A 20,757-nucleotide genomic window follows, 5' to 3' on the forward strand; every position below is an offset into this window, starting at 1 on the left:
CACGGTGGAGATGAAGCAGTGGTTGCTGTCCTGCTCCGCGTAGAGGATCCAGTCTTTGATGAAAACGGAGATTGCCCTCAGCATGAATGACACGAACAGGTTCATGTGGATGAAATTGCGGGTGCAGTGCAGCTTCCTACGCCAGCAAGCCAGGGGAGGAAGAAGCCTTGAAGCAAGGAACCCGTTCCACCCCTCCACTCTGTGGTCTGCTTTGGGCCAACTCCACGGTTTTGTCTCAGGGGGTCCCCACCTTGCCACCTCCTTCCCACCTCTCTAAATCCTCATTCACTGCCAGACTCTGTTGCCTGGCTCCACTATTCCGAGAGGCCAGACTTTCCCCTCCTGTGAGCTCTGTCTATCTAGGATAAAAGTGAGGAACATCGGTCTACCTTGCTGGTGGCCCTGGACACGTCAGTGGCTGTCTCTGGGGTCAAGTTTCCCATCTGTTAGCCTAGGGGTGGAGGAAATGTCCTTGCCCTCTAAGGGACCTCCAGGGCTGATATCCAGGGCCAGGAGTGGGGGGTGGGTGGGACAGAGAAAGGGCTCTGAGCTAGGGTGGGCTGCATTAGCTCAAACACAGCTGGGGGAGGGTCTTACCGGAAACGACACAGGATGACCATGGCAGTGGTGAGGGTGACAAGGGAGGTGCTGTAGCCAACTGTGTACAGGGCCTTGACCGACAGGTAGTAATAGTCCTGGAGCAAAGCACAAAACACTCAGCGTTCCACACGGGGCTTGCCCCAATCCCCCAGCCCCCTCAGGCCAGGGCTTTCCCACCTCGGGGACCACTACCTAGCTCCTCCTTTCTTTCTTGCCTCCTCCTCTCCCTCTACTACTCTGCCCCTCACCCCATCCCCCAAGAGTTTTTTACTCCCCTCTGCAGTGTCTGTATTCTGCTGACATTCGGTAAACGCTGGCTAAATAGAGGGGCACCAACCAATCAGAATAGCCTTAGCCTGGAGAAATGTCCAGGAGGCCCCCTGCTGAGCCCAGCATCAACCTTTCAGTTGTCGGGCCACAGGAAGGTTGAGCACCCTAGAAGAGTAGTCAGAGAGGTAGGGGACATGTGGTCTGGGCTGGAGGAACTCAGACAGCAAACCAGATGCTTCTTGGCCCAGAATGAATGAATAAAAGTCTTGCCCTCTGTGTATCTGCCTTGGGTACACAGCAGGTGCTCGTGGGCTGCCTGGGGACCTGAGCTTCCTGGAGTCCCAACAGGAGCCAAGGCCTTTGCTGGGAACACCCTGCCACAGGCCTCCTCGGCTCCACCCCCACCACCTCCAGGTGGGGACAGATACTCACCTGGTCCCCGGTCTCTGATTCATATTCATCGAACCCACAAGCATCCACATAATGAGGGAACGGCTCTGACCATCCATCCTCAGTGCAGTTCCGGCTCACCACCCTCATGTCTGCAGTAGAACAAAAACTCAGTGAGGCATGGAAATGATTGAAAAGGACCCTGAAATTCTCACTTGAAAATTACTTCTTCAGTGGGAATTTCTGGAAACCCATATGCCCATCCGGGAAGCATGGTGACTGAAGGTTCACAAAATCTTCCACTGTCTGAAGGAAAATAGGGATTGCTGGTGCCCTTAAGCCTTTACACAAAGGACACTGGGGAGGACCAGGCACTGCAGATCTCTTAACAAGCGGTGAGGGGACCGAGCCAGGATGAGTCCAGCCTCCTCCTCTTCTGGAACTGGTAAATGCTCACCCGGGAAAGGCCTGAGCCCCTTGCCTAGGCCCTGCATCAGCACTTGTCAAATTGCAATGGGCAGAAAAGAATGATGTGAGGTCATCATTGCAAACCCGGCTGCGTTCCAACCCCCAGATTCTGGTCCAGTAACCACCTCAGGTGTCTGTGATGTAGGAGCTCCTGTCATACATGGGGAGCTGCGAGCCTTCCAGCAGCAATATCCGCACAAAGGGGACACACGGCTTGCTTAATTAACAAGGACCAGACCTCCATTAACCTAGCGCCAGATCTTATTAAGATATGTATTTAAGTTTAAAAAAAAAAAAAAAAACAAAACTTTTGTCTTCCCAGGTTTAGAGGTCTGTTTTCTGTCACTAATGCGCTTTAATTTTCTTTTGATAGACTTTAAAGGCCATTTTGTAGGACACCAAAGCAGAGGGAGTCATTTCCTGTCTACAGAATGGAATCTAGATTGGTTTTTGCCCTGCCTGGGGCCTTTGAGCCTTTAATGATTGCTCATTTCATCCTCCCCTCTCCTGACTGTCTGTAAGGGTGAACCACAGACACCCCATGGAGGGGAGAAGGCAAGCAGCCCCCTCCGCCTCCATCCCTGCACTTGAGTGTAGCCCCAGGCTGTCCCCTGTCCCCAGACTGGCTTTCTGGGAGCTTACCTGGTGTATTAGGACACATGGGAATGTTTTTTTTCTTTTACAGGATTCAGGGGCCAGAAAATTGTGTACAACAGGTAACATCTATGGAAAAGGGGCCTCCAGAACCCATGTTTCTGGAAGGATCCCCCTGCTGTGGCCAAGGCCACCTCTGGGGAGCTCAGGAAGGAGGAAAGGGCAGAGACCAAGACCAGAAACCCCTCCGCACTTTTCCAACCTCATGTCCTTGCCAGTTGAGTTGGAAGAGCTGGGGCCAATTCTTTTTTACCAAGAGAGTCAGAGACATACTTCCTGGGACTCTGGGAAGCAGCAGAGGGTGGGTGACCCCTTCCATAGAAGACAGCTCTGCCCTGAGTGGGGGATTACTGGTTTCCATTGCTTCTCGAGTTTGGAGTCCTGTGACACAGGATGAGGAGGACGTCTGCCAGGCCCAGGGAAAGAAGGAGTCACTTCTGTCCCACATTTTGATGCCAAATTCTTTCTTCCAGCAAATCCATGTCAGGCTGTTACTGGCTGGCGACCTCCTTCCAAGTCCCACTGAAAGTCTGCATGTCCTGGGGGAATCAGGGCCTTGGCCAAGTCCCTTCTCATTTCTGGACCTCATCTCCTCTCTGCTTTGCCCACATCAGGGTGGTGGGAAGAGGAAAGGGAAGCTGCTTTGAAAAGCAATTTTGTAAAAGTGTCCTAGAGGTAGAAGCCATTTCCTTTCTTTTATTTTCCTTCTTTCTCTGCTTCTTTTTATAAGACAGTGTGGGCACAGAAGCGTATAAACCATTTTGTTCAGAACTATTCCACGAATTTGCCACTCTATTGTTCTGATGGAAATCTCCAGAAGATGGAGTACTCTCCAGAATGTCAAAAACTTGTAGTGGCTGTGCCTACTTCACTAGGCTATTTTGCCCCAGCAATTTCATAGGAGCACAGAATTTTAGGGCAGTAGTTCTCAAAGTGGGCACCCTTCCCAGACCAGCCCATCAAGCAGCAACTGGGAGACTGGCTAGAAATGAACATTCTCAGGCCTCACCCCAGGCCTACTAAATCAGAGACTCTGGGGGTGGCGTCCAGGAATCTGAGTTTTAATAAGCTCACTAGGTGACAGATCACAGTGAAAGTTCGAGAACCACCACTGCACCTTTGGAAGTTCCAAACTATCAGGGGCCATCTGATCTAGGGGATCTGTACTTGGGAGTCCACAATGAGGCTTCAAGAGATCTGCACTCCCGGAAATTATATGCACAATGTTCTATCTGAGCACACGAGTGCAAGTTTCCCTGGAGAAAATCCACAGCTTTTTCAGAGAAGGAGAGCAACCTGTCAAAGATCACACAGCCACAGAAAGGCACTGACTGCCCTGGAATAGGGGCTCCCAAGCTCACGTGTCAGCAGGTGCCCTCCCTCCAGCCAGCCCCTGGTTGGCCCCAGCTTACCCATAACCTCACCTGAGAGATCCAAGGAGTTACTGTCAGGGAAATCGAACTCTCCTGCAAAGCACAAAAGTGGGCATGAGTCAGCACACACAGCCATCCACGTGTGGAGCCATGCATGGTATACTCTCCACCCTGGTAGCCCAAGGCCATCCCTGGTCCAGACGACGGAGGTGGGGTCTTGGCCAAAAAGCCTCAGCGCACATGGCAGCCACACACCGCTCTGACACACCATGCCTTCTAGCATCAATCTCATTTGCTTTGTATTTCCGTGATGCTAATGATGGCCCATGACTCAGTTCTCCCCACTGGGCAACAGGAAGTGGAAACGGGATATTGTCAGGAAGGTGGGAAGGCCTCTGGACTGGGAGGGGAATGGAAAAGGATGACTGGCCCTTTTCCAGAAAAACGCAAGGAGCAGCAACATGGGTCCCGGCCTTGGGTCTCTTCTTTGGTCTGCAAGCCTCCATCTCAGCCCCAAACCTATCTCATCCTGGATGAGCCCAGGACTTCATCCTCAGACATTTTTTTTCTTTCTCCTGACTCTTTATTCTCACCTCCATCCTTTCTTATCAAGAATCCCCTGCTGGCAATGAACCCTCGTTTCCTTTCCGCTTCTCAAAGTCCTGCTTTTAACACGTAGCTGACATGCCACCCTCTCCAGGAAGCCTCTCCGGACCTACTCATTATCCCACCTGCATGCTGCATAGCGAGGTCTCCCATGCTCTCAAGCCTGCCCTACATTTCAACTTCACAGCCACCGAGGATGTCAGTATCTACGTGGGCTCACACACACATTCAGGCCTGTATGTATGCTTGGGCACACGGGTAGGCTCATTTTCCAACCCCTCCATGAGTGGGTCTCATACTCCCAAATCAGCCCGTGAGCACCCAACACCAAGGCACCTGTGCCTTCCATCTGCCTGTGTCCCCCACCTCCCGGATGGCCAAAGGTGGATGGTGTGGGGAGAACCTGGTCTCTGATAAGCCTCTGCTTCCGCCCCCACCCATTCCCAGCAGTCAGAACAGGGCTCTCGCTGGATGGACAGATGGACAGATAGATGATCAGCAGCCTGTCTTCTCCAAGGTTCCTCTTACCAATGGTTTCCATCTCCCACACTGAAACAGAGAAAGAAAGACAACACAGAGGTGAACAAGGGGGCTAATGGTGAGTCTGCTCTCACTGGGTCCTGTCGATTTCCTCCCTCTCCCGCTCCCTACACCCAGACTCTGCTGGGGACCCAAGGCCATGAGGACTACAGGCTGGGGGTGGGCCAGACACAGGACCCAGTTAAGGAGAAATGAGAGGAGGAGAGAGATCAGTGCTCTTGTATCTTCAATAACCTGCAAAGCAACAACTACTACAGCGAACAGATTCAGCCTTGGAAACCGCAAAACAAAAGGAGAAATGCCATTCTCAACTTTCTAAGTATTTAAGGCAAATCTCACTGATCCAGCTTTGTGAACAGAGATGCTAAAAGGCCCTGCCTTAATGAGCCATTAAGAATCAGGTGTAAATAACACATTCATCATGCAATTGCCAGAGAGAGGGATATAGTGCGAAGGTCTTAAATCTTAAAATCTTAATTTACTGCTGATTCATGTTGCCTTTTTTGTTGTTGAAAAGCAGCAGTCTTGCCATGGTACCTGACTCAAAGTGGATGTGTAAGAAACTTCAAGTAAACGAATGAGAGGAATACGTGCACGGAGGAAGTGATGAAGGTGGTTTCCATAGGAATGCATCAGAGATGCGGCTGAGTCACCTGCGGTCACCACACCTGATGCCCCGCCATGCACATGGTACCCCGCACCCCAGCGCTTCCTGAGTTTGTCTCCTCTTTCAAATTCATTTCCTGTCCTGCTCTGGGTCACGCCCAGTCCCCCAGTTTTCAGGATGAGACAGCCCAACTGCCACCCTCCCTCTGGGCTGGCAGGTCTGGAGGTGGGAGGTGTGGCTGAAAGCTCCACAAGGGGAAGTGGGGGGGGGGGGGGGGGGGAGGTGGGGCATTGTAGCTAAACCCTGCTTCCGTGGTCTTTGCATGGGGCCTTGCACCCCAACATACTGCCACCTTCTGCAAGCCCCTTCCCCTCTGGGCAGGGCCAGGGGTGTTGTAGAGTAAAAGTCCCAAGAGTAAAAGAAAATACGCCTCTGCCTCTCACAGACAGGGTGGGGGACGGAGGTAGGCAAGACTCCCTAGTGGACTGGAACTTGGAACTCTCCAGTTCTAGAAGGACATTGGCCTAAGCCTTAGGCAGGTGAAACAGGAAGCTGAGGGCCAGGTGGCAAGGTCCTGTGCATGACCACACAAGTGACTCAGATCCCTCTAATCCCTCCATCCTCCTCTAAACAAGGTTCCAACCCAGGGCTCAGCAGTCAGTGGGCCAGTTCTCAGGATATCACCTGGCTAGAGTCCAGCCCTGCTTCTTCTCCCTGCCCCTACTACCTTGGTGCCCTGCTTCCCTTGATGGCCACAAGGAGTAGGGTGAGGACCAAGGTCCGGCTATAGGCCCCTCCCAGAGTCAGTGTGGACTGGCTGGACAGCAGCCTTTCTTAGGAGTCTACAAGGTCCCAGCTGAAAGGTGGGAACTGGCCTGGAAAACCCAGCGGACTCACCCCCAAAGAAGAGATCTGCATGATCCCCTTTTCCTCAGACCCCTGCCCTTGGAGATGTAGTCATTAAGGCCTTGTGCCTTTAGGCAGAGCACTGCCCCCTCTCCTCTGCCTCCTGTCCTTACATCTTTTTTTTTTTTTAAGTTTATTTATTTTGAGAGAGACAGAGACAGCGTGAGCAGAGGAGGGGCAGGGAGGGAGGAAAGAGAGAGAGACAGAGAGACAGAGAGAGACAGAGAGAGAGAGAGAGAGAGAGAGAGAGAGAGAGAGAGAGGGAACCCCAAGCAGGCTCCACATTGTCAGTGCAGAGCCCGACATGGGGCTCAAATTCACAAACTGCGAGATCATGACCTGAGCCAAAATCAAGAGTTGGATGCTTAACCGACTGAGCCACCCAGGCACCCCTCCTGTCCCTACGTCTTGAGTCATACAACTCAGCCACTGCCCACCCCTAGGACTCTCAAATTGGTCTGGGTCCCCTGAGTATCTCCATAGCATATCAATGGCCCCCCAAGACCTAAAACACAGACATGTCCCAAACTGAGCTCTTTGTGACAATATACCCAGTATCTGAGTGGGTATGTGAGTGTGGACATGGGCAAAGAGTCTTATATCCAGCTGCCTAAGGGTGTCTTGTTGTGTGTCCATATCTGGGTGTCTCTCTGAGCCTCTGAGCATCCCTGCATGAAGTATATTGATAGTAACACCAACTAACATTATTGACCATTAAAATGTGTCAAGGCCTGGACTGAGTGACTACCACATGCATTCCTCCACTGATTCTCCAGTCACTATGCCACATTCCCATTTGACAGCCTAGGGACAGAGGGGTGAATTGCCTTGCTCCAGGCCCCACTTGGGTAAGTGACGGAGCCCACATCTGAGAGCACATTGCCTCACGCATAAGGCACATCTCCACATCGACCTGGGGGCCCAGTCTGCAGGTGCCTCCATGGCCCCGTGTGGACCAGGGTCTGTGGTTTCACCCTCCCACCAGCATGGGAGCTCTGCAGTGGGGAATATTGGCCTTCGGGGTGTCCCAGGTAGGTCGGGGGCCCAAGTGTGGGGAGCAGACTAGACCAATCGAGGCCTAAAGAGGTCCCAGGGGGAAACTCACCTTGGTCTGGGTTGAAGATTCGGAAGAGTTCAGGGCAGCTGACGAGGACCATCTCACCCACACGGGCAGGCTTCCAACACGTGAGGTTGTCCCACATCCCGGGGCAGCCTGTGCGGAAGAGAGCCGTGGTGAGGGGGGCCCAGCCCCACACATGCACATGCACCACACACACGCACACGTGCAGGGGTTCACATGTACACACATACACCCTCGTGAGCCAGGCCCTTGCAGTGGGAGGGAAGAGTTTCCTGGAGGGAAGGTGAGGCTTACTGTGTGAGGCAGGGCTCAGCCTCATCCCTGAACACCCCTCAAAGAGGAGCTGGGACATTTAGGAGTTCCTGGGGTGGGGAGGGAGCTCTCATCTGACTTTGCATCTCCCACAGCCCCACGGTGCTGGCAGGACTGCAGGGAAGAGAGAAACAGAGCAGCAACAGGACAGGGCTGGATCAGTAAGCATGAGAGGCCGGGGGTCTTTACAGCAACCTCCCATCATCCCGCACCAGCTCCCCCCAGTCCTCCAGGCCTCCCCTATCACTCTGGGGGCCAGCTTCAGCTCAGCCTCCTTGGTGGGCCTTCCCTGCCCCTAAGGGGGGGGCTGGGAACTGGCTGGCCTGAGGGTGCTGCTCCAGGGCCGCACCTGCCTTCCAGATGGCAAGGCTCTGACACCTGAAGGAGGAGGGCAGAGGCATCCAGGCAGAGGCCTGCATGGCCACGGCCCGGGACTGTGAAGGGGGGGGGGGCGCGGGGGGACACAGGCCCAGTTCAGGCAAATACTGAGAGCTGGAAAGGGAGGAGGGAGCAAGGACAGGCTGAGGGGTGTCTGGGAATCATCCAGATTTGGGTCTCACTGGACATGCACTGCTGGGAGCAAGAGAAAGATGACGAACTTGATGACCAGATATTATTTGGGGGCTCAGCAGACCCTCCTGCCCCTCTGCCCACCACGCATCCTCTCTCTCCTTCCAGCTCCCACACTCCCTGTGGCCGCTTTCTCACCTCCCTTCATGCCTCACCCTTTCCTGACTCTACCTCCCTCTCCACTGAAATGTCTCTGGCCTGGGCCACCAGCCACCCACAGCCCACCTCATCACCCTGGCAGGGCTTGCCCTGCTGACCCTGTGTGAATGCAGGTGCTGGCGGCCACCCTGGCCCTGGCCTCTCCCCTCTCACCCTGGACAAGACCACTGGTTCATGGACTTAAGGACAGAGCTACACACAGACAACCTCCCCATCCTGAGTCCTGCACTCCCTGAAAGCAGCCTCCCGTGGCTGGATATCCCCAGCATAAAGGGTCCGGGGCAATCCAAACCCAGCATGTCCAAGACTCAACTCAGCATCTCCTACTGAAGCCTGATCTCCTGTCTCAGCCCCAGCTAGACACCTAGACTTGATGTCGCCTCAGTTGACCCTCTGGCTAACCTAGTCGTCTTCAAACTTTAGCAAGCACCCTTAGCCCGCATAATTAGCTAAATCTCTCTTTGTAAATCTGTAGATCACGCATTCTTTCTTAGAAAAGAACAGAGCCCTTCTGCATGTCACCAACCTGGCCAACCTCCGAGCACCATAATGTTGTCTTTATAGCTGGCACCATCGAGTGGGCATGTAATCAAGAAATGTAACAGACCACTGCACTCCCTTAACTGATTAACTGCCCTATACCCATTTAAACAAATCCCTGTTGGTGGTGGGGGTGGGGGGATTGCCTCGGAGGCTCAGCTGGTTGAGTGTGTGACCTCGGCTCGGGTCATGATCTCACAGTTCTGCGAGTTCGAGCCCCACATCGGGCTCTCTGCTGTCAGTGCAGAGCCCGCCTCAGATCCTCTGTCCCTCTCTCAGCCCCTCCCCACTCATTTTCTCTCTCTCAAAAATGAATAACCATTAAAATTAATTAATTAATTAAAAAAATAAAAAAAAAATCTCTGGGCCAGGCAGAAACCTCAGAGTTGGCCTTTGGACAAGGCTGCCTTCTCCCCAGTGGCCAGCTTCCTGAACAAAGCCTATATTCCTTTCCAATCAAAATTCATCTCTCGAGCATTGGCTTTTTGAGCAGAGGGTAGCTGAAGTTGGGTTTCGGTAACAGACCACCCTTGCTGTGTCTCCTTCTCCTTCTTGTTCCAGGTCTAACTGAACACCATATCCTGTTGGTCTGACTTCCAAATATTTGTGGAATCCATGCCCTATTCTCCATCCCCCTACCCCCACCTAGTTAAGGGGCAACCTACCTTTCACTGGGACCATAGTCTCCTCCACCCCACACAGCTGTGACAGTGATCTTTCCAAAAGGAAGATCCAGCCTGGTCATACAGCCCACCCCACCTCAAGTCCTTAATATGGCCCCCAAGGCCCAGCCCTCGCTTTCCCCTTGCTTTTCCCCTGGCAGTTCACCCAGGGAAGGGGCATGAAGTGAGAAGGGCATGGAGGAGGGAGCCCCAGGGAATCCCACATTTACCAGGCGGGCAGTAGAGTACATGTGGTGATGTAATTCCTAAGAGGGGACAAAGGTGGAGGAGAGAGGTAGCTGCTTGTGGGGGGGGGGGGGTCTGACAGCAGAATACAGTTTCAGGAAGAGACCCACATCCTGCTGAGGGGTCTATAAATAAGGGCTTTGGAGAGGGCTTCTCTACCAGATAAGAGACAGCCAGTGGGTGACCCACAGTGTCCCACCCCACAGAGCTATTGTGACAACTCATGAATTCATACATGTAAAGCTCTTAGAACTCCAGGCTCACTCAATGCATGTTCACCGTTGTTACTGTCATTAATTTCATTATTTCAATTAGGTGTCCCTGAGAATCATTCCCCTGAGACAGGCCCAGGCAGGGAGAAGCAGCAGAGCCCTGTAAGGTGAGGAGAAATGCCAGTGGGGTGCCACCAACAGGTCACAGAGGATGCCTGGGCAGGCACTAGCCGGGACAGGGGGTCTAGGACTGGCCTCATGTGCTCCCAGCCTCTCTGTTGGGGCCCATGACAGACTTATGGGAGGCGTTTGGACAAGAAGGCACCCAAAGCTTCCAAGTGCAGAAAACCCAGTCTCTCAGAATTCAGATCTGACTATTTTGGAATTCACACCCAGTCACATTGGCATATAGTCTCCTGCTCCTGGAATGACCAAGCTTGGGAGCTGGAAGCACCATAGAAAACTCTGAAAGGTAACAAACCAAGAAGACAAGGACACTGGGGCCAGAGGGAGGCAGGGTCCCAGGCCTCACTGGGACCACCGATAATATCCAGTGATCGCCAATTCCTGTCCACCCTTCACAGCAGGACATCCAGCCGGCATGTGGCTGCTTATGACATCATGTCCTTGAAAGAGACCCAACAGCACATCTTTGGCTGCCATGGTCCATGCTGATGGTGGAATGGCTGTGGAGTGTGGCTGTGCCTGGCCCATGCCCTAGAAGCCCCAGCCAACAGATGTTCCCTTAATGTGGAACATTAGGCCTTGGCAGTGCCAGCTGCTACTGCCAGCTGACATTCCCAAGGTCTCAGACCACTCTAATTTCTCTTTTTGTTTTGTGCGTGTGTGTGTTTATTTATTTATTTTGATAGACAGTGAGCATGTGCAGGAGGGGCGGAGAGAGAGAGAGAATTCCAAGCAGGCTCTGCACTGTCAGTGCGAGGAGCCCAATGAAGGGCTCAAACTCACGAACCCGAGAGATCATGACCTCAGCCAAAATCGAGAGTTGAATGCCTAACTGACAGGAGCCACCCATGCACCCCTCAAGCCACTTTCAATAGAGGGAGCATAGTCCTGAGGGCTGAAGGGCAGAGAAGGATACAGGGCTCAGGCAGAGGTGCCAGGAGGGGAGAAGGGGACCCCCAGGTTGGAGGCCAGAGGTGCACAGGCATGGTGGGAAATGCATTCTCAGTCCAGGGCTGCCCTCCCTGGCCCCATTGCCCCGACAAACATCTACCAAGGGGTATCTGCCAAGGTGTGCGACCCTTCCCCGTGGCCTGCCACACTATCAAAGCCCTCCTCGTGCCTCCTTAGGCTCCCAGCATGGTTCCCCTCCAGGGACTAAGGGTCCTAGGAGCAATTCCTACAGCATCAGGGCAGATGGAAAGACTAGAACTAAAATCAGTAACTCGATTTTAGTGACAGAGCCAGACACGCTCCACAAACTGGGCCCAATCCCAGTACCTGGACTTAGAAGACTGTAATATCATGATATAATAAGAACTATATGTTTGGTCTTCCTCCCAGGTCCCAGGCAGAGCTCCTAAGTCCTTGGAATTTCCTCAAGAGGATGAGACTGTCTTTTGTTATTCATAAGCCCCTTTCAACAACTCCTGAGTTTATGCTAATGAGGTGACTCTTGGCTGCTGTGGCTGGTTGCCAGGGGAACCAACCACGTGATTTCAGCCGCGCCCACCAACCTCAGAGGAGGAGGGGCTAATCACCAATGGCCAAGGGTGTAGTCAATCATACCTACATTACAGAACTTCCATAAAAACCCTAAACAATGGGGTTCCAAGAGTTTCTGGGTTGGTGAACACATCCACATACTAGGAAGGTGGTGCACCCCAAACTGCACAGGGACAGAAGCTCCTGCGCCTGGGATCCTTCTGGACTTTGCTCTGTGAACCCCTTAGTCTGGCTGTTCATTTATATCCCTTACAGTAAACTGGTAAACATGTTTCCCTGAGTTCTGTGAGCCATTACCACAAATTATTGAGCCTGACAAGGGGGTCATGGGAACCCCCAATTTGTAGTCAAGTCAGACAGAAGAGTGTGTAACATGGGGACTCATGATTTGCAAAACTGGTGTGTGAAGTGGCAGGGGTGGGGTGGGGGGGCGCAGTCTTGAGACTAAGACCCTTAAACAGTACGGTCCATGCTAACTCCAGGTAGTTAATATCAGAAGTGAATTAAATTGTAGGGAGACCACCTGGGGCCCACAGAAAACCGGAGAAGGAAAACTCACATATTCAATGTCAGAAATGCTCTGAATAGAGACACAGTTCTCCTTTAGGGGAGAATGTCCCTGACCCCATGGGGAGCTCACAGACCTCTGCCCACTGGGGGCAGGAGGAAACTCCAGTGGCCACGTCAGGCTTCCCAGAACGCCCATGCACACTTCTCCAGCTCCCCCGCTCAGCCCGTCCCTGAGGGAGGTGGTGTGGGCTCTGATGGGGCTTGCTCTGAATCCCCCCCCCCCCAGAAACCCTTCCTGGGGAGATGAGGAGGATAGGATCTGGGCTCTGGAAAGAGCCTTGAGTTTCTCTAAGTAAGGCCAGCAACTCGTTTTCCTCCCACCCCCACAGGATATATCCAGCTTCTCTATCCCCATCTGTTCGGGATACCGAAACACCTTTTCTCCTTCTCTTCTCCCTCCTCCTTTTACCCTTTTTTTTTCCTTCGCATTCTCCCCTTACCCTCTCTTTTATTCTCTCGTTTATTCAAGAAACTCTGTGTCTGTTATGAGTCAGACGCTGCAGAGCAATACAGGAGTGAATAAAACAGCCCTAGTCTCTGCCTGCACAGAGCTTATAGTCTGGGGGTCATGACAAACATTTTGCATTTTATGCTAAATGCTAAGAAGGCTCAGATGATGAATTACCTTCCTATGCTACTGCAACAAAGCAGACTCGGTGACCTAACTGCCCCAATTTCTTACGGTTCCGGAGGTCAGAAAGTCCAATATAGGCGTCACTGGACTACAATGGAGATGTCTGCAGGGCTGCGTTTCTTCTGGAGGCTCTAGGGTGAGTCCATCTCCTTGTCTTTTCCAGATTCAAGACATTCTTTGCCCTGTGGGCCCTTTCACCATCTTCAAAGCCAGTAGCAAAGCATCCTCAAATCTCTCCTTCTCTGACCCTCCCGCCTCCTTCCTTCCCTTATAAGGACCTTGTGATTCTATTGGATCCACCTGAATAATCCAGGTAACTCTCCCCCATCTTAAGATCCCTAACTTAATTACACCTGCCAAGTTCCTTTTGCCATGTAAGGTAATACATTCACAGGCTTTGGGGATCACGACGTGGACATCGTTGGTGGGGGCATTGTTTTGCCTCCCACAGATGCGTTTTAAGACAAGGAGTCACATGGTCTGATTCAGCTGCGTGGGAAGGTAATACATTGCAAGAGCAGCAAATCAAACATGGAGACATGTCTGTTAGGATATGGCAGAAGTCCAGGGGATGGCGGAGGGACTTGATGTGGAGCCAGGACAGCGGAGATGGAAAGACATTCTGTGTAGGTGAGCTGGGAGGCAGAACGGATGGGCTTGGTGACAGACAGGCCAGACACGGCTGGCAAGTGCACTCATCCACATTATGCGGCTGAGTTCTCACCAACAGTGTGTGGAGGTGACGAACTGCTCTCAAAGGCTCCCCTCACATAGTCTGCGCCCTTTCTCTCCCTCTCCCTTCTCTGTAGCATCCTCGGAGGCCACACGTTGAGGGTGGCAGTGTCCTGAGATGGAAGGAACCCAGATCTCTGAATGACTGTGCAGTCAAGCCCCACCTCCCACCTCTGCCAATCACACCGGCCTATGACGACGTGTGCAAGCAATCGAGACTGGTGTGCTGAGTCTCGGCAACTTTCAGGTCTTTTTTTCGGTTGGTTGGTTTTTGGTTTTTGTTACTGCAGCAAGAAGTCTAGGCTACCTTGACTAATGCGGTGAAAGAGAAGGAGGTACCAAGGATGCTACCTGGATTTCTGGCTTGAGGGTCTGTGTGGCTAGAGAGGTTCGCCATTCCCCACAGGGGAGAGAACCGGGTGAGAAGCAAACGGTGGAGGGTATTGGGCTGCGGCTCAGGAGTCCCGTTTGGAGCGCGTTCAGTTTGAGGTGGTGCCAAGAGCCAAGTGGAGGTAGATTTCAAATAGGCGGTTAGATGAAAGTCCAGAGTGCAGAGGGGAAGTCGGAACTGGAAGCAGGGAACAGGGAGCGGTTGGCACAGGGGTGCGTGGTAGGGCCACGGACCTGGATGACAGGTCCCGTGAGGCGGTGTGCATTAGAGAAGAAAAGGGAAGACAATAGGGCCTGGCCTCAACAGAAGAAGGCATGCCAGCATTCAGAGGGGCTGGCAAAGAAGACAGAGGAGGGGTGGCCAGAAACACAGGGAAAACCAGACGTTAGTGACATAGCAGCCAGGAAAGCAGGCTCCAAGGAGGACACGGTCAAGTACATCATACACTGCTTCCCTCCCCTCCTCCCCCCTGCAGAAGAGGTCAAAAATCAGAATGGCTCCTATCCCCTGCGAGAGTTCTTTGCTTTGACGCCCCCAAGCCTCCCGCTTCACCTTTCCTCTGGTTCCCCAATTCTACGAAGTCCACCTGTGCCCTCCTGGCTCAGTCTGCCTGCCCCCACCCCCGACCCCAACTCAAAGTCTCTATGGCACCACGTCAGAGGAATTCAGACACCTCAAGTTTCCTGCTCCAGGGGATAGCCCTGTGCACTCTTGAGGAGCTGCTCCCACTAAGACACTGCACAAAGCAGCCAACGAGAGGAAGTGCCTTGCAACAGCAGGAGGGGAAAAGACCACTTGGGCACACTGAACAGAGAGAGAACACAGGGCCATTAGCCTCAACTGGAACAAAATAAGGAGCTAATCGCAGGTTGTCATGGTGATGATTTCGTCCAGTTCCCCACAGTGCTCAAAACCCATGAGACCAGGGGCACCAAAGGGACTCAGACAAAGATGCCGTCCTCCCTTTGAGGATGCTTGGGTATTGTTAGAACAAGCCCCTCATTTTAGCACACAGTTCAAGGGTAAAAAATGATTCAATTTACTGCAATTTACTTTACAGCCAATATTTCTGATCCGTAAAATGGGGACCAGCTGTGATCTCAGTGCAAGGGACATCGGGGGTTGGGGACCTGAAGATGCAGCCCTCCCCTCTGGAAGTCAGTGGTTCTCGAAGTGGGGACCCCAGACCGGGAACACCATAGAGAACTTGCCAGAAATCCAGATGTTCAGGCCCCACCCAGCCCCACTGAGTCAGAAATTCTGGGGCTGGGTCCAGTAATTCTGTGTTTTAACAGCCTTCCAGGAAGTTCTGATGCAGGCTCAAGTGTGAGAACTACAAGACTAAAGAAAAACCAGTTTGGACAGAAACGGAACCCTTTGTCAGACAGGGGCGGTAAATTCCTCCGGGTGAGGGTCCCTGTAGACCCCACTTCTCATGCTGGGTGCCCGTTCAGTCTCAGAGCAGCAGGGAGGTGCAGTCAAGAAGCTGATCTTGCTCCTGGGGTGAGGAGCCTGGGCCCAGCCCTGAAGTGGCCCCCCTTCCTCCGGGCCTCTCCTCTTCTGGTGAGAGTGGAGGTGGGGGCTGGGACGCAACACTTTGCACCCAGGACAGGCCTCAGGGACTGGATCAGAATAGCAACAAGCAGGCTTTCTCATCTTCCCTCCAAGCCTCCTCCCTCCTGCCCCAGCCGTGGCCACCGTAGGCCTCTTCCATCTCTTCCAGAGTAGAGGGGACCCTCAAGGAGGACCACACCCAAAAAGCCCACAGAAATGCAGAGAGGGCCTCCAGGCTGTGGAAGCCCACAGCCCTGCAAATGGGAGGTGCTGGCTGGACTCACCCTGCACGGGCAGGCCACTTGGGCTGAGCAAGGAGAACAAAGCCACCAACCCAGCAGGCTGCGCCTGTGACCTGTGTGGGTCCCGGGGACTGTCAAGAGTGGAGACACCGTTCCCACGCACAGGAGTCCTTTCTCCTTCTCTCTGGGCACAAGAGCACTGCGGCACAAAGGGCACCCCCCGGCTAGAAGGGCAGACCTGGGTCCTGTCCCAGAGCTGGCTCCAGCCTTCTGTGTGACTCAGCCAGTGACTGCCACCTCCAGCCTCGACCTCTCCCTGGGTCACGTGACAGAGCTGGACTCAGTGCTGTCTCAAGCCCCATTGAGCTTTCAGGGCTTAGGATGAGGTACAAAACCATTAAATATAGCTCCTCAATAACAGTCTCAATAAACATCTTTAAAACACACCAAGGATGCTGTGAACAAAACCACGTAGTGGTCCGTGGCCTGACCTGTATTTTCTACCCTCTTCAGCTGTCTGCTGAGCTCCGGGACCTTTCCCCGCTACCCCAATCCCACCCCTACATCTCTCTGTCCCTTGGCTTCTACTCCGAAGGCCACTCTGTGCATTACCATGTCCTCTTTGGGGTGTCCCAGGGACAGACAAGGATTTGACCAGAAACGGCTGCCTTCGTGGGAGCTTCCCACAGTCCCAACCACACACGCACGGTAGCATGGAACAACCTCACCCCCAGCAGACCAGTGTCCTCCTTCCAATGCACTCACTTCACTGGATTTACAAGATGATGGGGAAACATATGAAATACATATAAATATATTTCTAAAACAGGTCAGTGCATTACTGTGAGTTCACAACTCACAGTTACTGGAACAAGCCGACAGATCTTCTTTTTCCATTTGCAAGTGCATCGTGCGCTTAGGGACAGAAGGGGCAGGGGAGGGGCAAAAAAGGGGTGCAGCAAGAGGGCTGGCCTCTCTCAGTTCACCCAAGCACGGACTGGCAACCCCATGCCAACTGCCAATTCTCTGTTACATCTGACTCTTGGCTAAGAATAAGCTCCCAGCCTGGCTTGCTTGTGCTCTGGGACCTGTTCCCTCATCCGAGACGACGTGGGCACCCCGTGGATGCTATCCTCTGCCCACACCAATGGTTCTCAAACTTGGATATCCTGTAGAATCATCTGAAGGCTTTTAACACATACTTTTAATCACCTCCCTCCCCCGCCCTGCCCCCAAATGCTGATCACATGGGCCCGGGAAGGGCCTGGATATCAGCATCTTTAAGTGCCCCCCGGAGTTTTCTAATGCACTGCACACAGCACAGAGACGAGCTGCTGCCTGTATTTCACAAGCAGGCTGAATCGGAAGGTCCAGCAGCCTGGCTCGGCTGCACAACAACAAGGATGCCGCAAGGACCCGAGGCTCAAATGGAACACACTGGGGAAATGAAGGGGCTAGCAAACTCTCCCCTGTCTGCTGACAGCAAGACCGGTGCTCTCCCAGAACTTCTACACTAGAAAGATGCCCAGAGGCCACATGCTCTGAAGCCCCTGAGAAGGGGTTCTTCCAACCTCAGCTTGTAGGGGAAAACCCCTGCTGACCACAGGCCTGCAGTGAACCGGGCTGGACACTCCTGGGTCTCTCCTTCCACGGCACTGGCGCTGGGGCCTGGGCGACCCAGCCAAGCAGGTCACTGGAAGCTGAGGCCTCATGCTATCCTGGCCCCTAGAAACACAAATGCCCTTTAGCCTTTTTGTAGCCAAGTGAAGTACAGGCCTCTGGGGGCACGTTGAAGGCCCTCCTCACCTACCTCTCTCTCCAGCCTCATTGCAACTTCCTCTTGCCAAGTGATATTTCACTGCACAAGGCAGGAGGGTGTGGTTCCGCACCTCTTCTGAGCCACAGAACAATGCAGAGGTTAAGAGCAAGGACTCCAGAACTACCAAAGGCACACGCTGGCCCCTCCTTCCCTGGCTGCGGGACTTACCAGGTAACGGGCTAACAAGCTCACTTCTGTGAGTCTGTGGAGCCTCAGCTGTAAAATGGGAGGGAAAACTCTGCCCAGCCCATGGGTGGCTGAGGTTACGTGAGCTACACCATGCAACGATATGCGCGGGAAGATTCAGAAGCTGCCCCTGGTATTTAAGTGCCAGTTGTTACGGTCCCCACCCACCCTACTCACTGTTCCCTTCCTACCTTTATCGGGTCATCCCCCACCTGGAGGTCTCTCTCCCCTTCCCATGCTTCTCCATCGGCCTTCTGCAGCCTGGATCTGGTTCCCAGCCCCTCCTCTGGTCTTCCAGAAAACCTTTCCAGATTGTTCCAAAATGCACTGCCCTGTTTCCTGCAGAGACTTCCACACTTCCCCAGAACTCAGATCTAGCAGAAGATGGGAGGGTCACCCTAGAGGCAGTCCACACTGTAAGATGACAACTCTAAGTAACTATAACATACATCTCTGCCCAGTGCTCAGCAAATGTCACATGTCACCCTTAGCACTTTCCACGATTGGCACTAAATGCAATAATCTTATTTGATAGGTATTATTTTCTCCTCCATTTTGCAGACCGAAAAATGAAGGTGTTAAGTGCCCTTCACAAGGTCACTTGGCTGGTGATGGGGGCTAAGGCCTCAGGGTATCCTATTCTTCTTCCGAGGCAGTGTATCCCAGTGGTTGAGGGCACAGAATGCCTGGATACAAGTTTCACTTCTGCATCTTATTGAACTGTCTCTAAGCAAGGTATAAAACCTCCTTGTGCCTCAGTTTTCTCATCTATAAAATAGGGGTAATAATAGGCCCTACCTCCTAGGTTGCTGCAGAGGGAGAAGAAAAGCACTAGCACAGTGACCAACGCATGGTAAGTCTTTGTAAGTATTGACTATTAACATTATCCATCCCACCCCCACGTTTTAATAGAGAATGTTCTAAGCCACAGAGAAAGAAAGGGCCACAGAGGTGGTGGTCCAGCTGGGCCCTCAGCCTCCTTTTCTTTTCCACCTGTTGGCTGCCTTTTGACTTTGCTTAATAAGGTTTCAGCTTATCATGTGAGTTGAAAGAATGAGTGAGTGAATGAGTGGGTGAACGAAATAAACGAGAGTGACTGAGAGTGAACGAGGGAGTGAATGAGTGAATGAATGAGTGAGTGAATGAATGAGTGAATGAATGAGTGAACAAATAAGTGAATGAATGAGTGAGTAAGCAAATAAGTGAGCAAATGAGTAACTGCCTGAATAAGAGAATGGGTGAGTAAATGAATGAGTAAGTGAATGAACGAATGAATGAATGAATGAATGAACAAATGAATGAGCAAGTGAAGGAATGAATGAATGAGTGAGTCAATGAATGAGTGTGTGGGTGGATGAGTGAATTTCTTCCACAGACCTGGGGTCCCTCACCCAAGTCCAGTTTTGAGGGTGACCTGTGGTGGGTCCTGACTCACAGGGCCCCTAGGACTCTCAGCCAGACCCTCTCTGTAGCCCACCCCCAGCCACCCCCCTCTCTGTAGCCCACCCCTCCAATTCAGGGTTCCAGATACAGGGAGTTACCAATTCCCCTCCCCCTCCTCTTGCTGCTGGGGTCCCCTCAGCCTAGAATGTTCTTGCCATTCATCCATCCCTGGGCTTTCACCTGCCATCACGTGTCTGCTCCTCCCTAAGCCTAGCTTACGGGTTTCAACCTCAGGAATCACCTGAGGAGCCTTTAAAAATCATGACTATAATGAGCTGTGGTTCTGATTTAATTGGTTTGGATTGTGGCTTGGGTACATTTTTCTAAAAGCTCCTGGTGATTCTGATGTGCAGCAAGGTTTGAGAACCAAGAATCTGGTGTAAATACCCCCTTTTCCATAAATCCTTCCCTACCTTCCCCACAGAGAACTCCTTTCCCCCTCTTCTGAGCATCACTGTGTGGAGGACAGTGAGACCCCCTCCCCCCACTCCCCCTGGGGAGGGAGTCCATCACTACATCTGTCTCACTCATGCTTCTTCTTCAAGAACACCCCTGTGGGTAGGCCTTCATGTCCTTTCCTAACCCGGGGCTCCCCAAATTGCTGTACAATTAACCTGCACCCCACCCCACCTCCACCTCTACTCTTCCCTCCTGGATGTTTCTCATTGTTCAACCCCAAGTGTATCTGAGACCTGCCCTGGGCTGGGACTCCCACCCCTGTGTGGTCTAAAGAGTCCCTGCCCCCAGGGCTCCCCGCCTCCCATCTCCTGGACTAAAGGCTTGGACCAGATATTCATTTGGTTTCCTGCAACTGTTGTGCCCATCTGGGCCCCCTGCTTCAGCCTCCCTGGATGGCGGGGCCTAGAATCCACTTTCGGCCTTGGTTAGGGCTAAGCCAGAGCCCGGCCCGGAGGGAAAGGCCAGCATGGCCAGGAGCAGCTTCATTACCAGTTAATGTTCACTGACTGTACAGGGAGCTCAGCCCAGAGGGACCGTTACATTTAACTGGGCTGCCGATTAATCAAGTATTTAAACAGATGGTGCTCAGAAGAGCTCCTCATAAATGGGGAGGATCCAGAGGGAAAAGTGGAGCCCTCTAGTCTGGGCAGAGAGCCCAGCCTCCAGCAAGTGAGGTGCAAGTGAGGCCGGCAAGACCTCCAGGGATGCCCCCACCCCCAAATCCCCAAGCTCCCACACAGACCCTCTTCCTGACCCCACTGGGACTCAGGAAGCTGAGGGTGCCTCGGCCCCATGGGCCTCAGTGTCCCATCTGCAATGGGGAGCTGGGAAGGGAGGGTTAC

The 20,757-nt window shown here is 52.9% G+C and overlaps 1 protein-coding gene across 6 annotated transcripts in view; it reads right to left on the reverse strand.

Annotated features, from left to right (window-relative positions):
- ADCYAP1R1 (ADCYAP receptor type I) overlaps window positions 1–20,757 on the reverse strand; it is a 59,496-nt gene that overhangs the window by 24,764 nt on the left and 13,975 nt on the right. For all 6 annotated transcript variants that reach the window (XM_040472320.1, XM_040472319.1, XM_040472323.1 and 3 more), the window contains exons 4-9: window positions 7,520–7,627; window positions 4,890–4,910; window positions 3,807–3,848; window positions 1,303–1,412; window positions 598–695; window positions 4–136 (exon numbers count right to left, since the gene is read on the reverse strand). In XM_040472320.1, the coding sequence (XP_040328254.1) occupies window positions 4–136; window positions 598–695; window positions 1,303–1,412; window positions 3,807–3,848; window positions 4,890–4,910; window positions 7,520–7,627 (512 nt within the window). The remainder of the gene's footprint in view (window positions 1–3; window positions 137–597; window positions 696–1,302; window positions 1,413–3,806; window positions 3,849–4,889; window positions 4,911–7,519; window positions 7,628–20,757) is intronic.

The sequence above is a fragment of the Herpailurus yagouaroundi genome, unplaced genomic scaffold (assembly GCF_014898765.1).
Source record: "Herpailurus yagouaroundi ecotype Mexico unplaced genomic scaffold, PumYag 100, whole genome shotgun sequence".
Taxonomy (NCBI): Eukaryota; Metazoa; Chordata; class Mammalia; order Carnivora; family Felidae; genus Herpailurus; species Herpailurus yagouaroundi.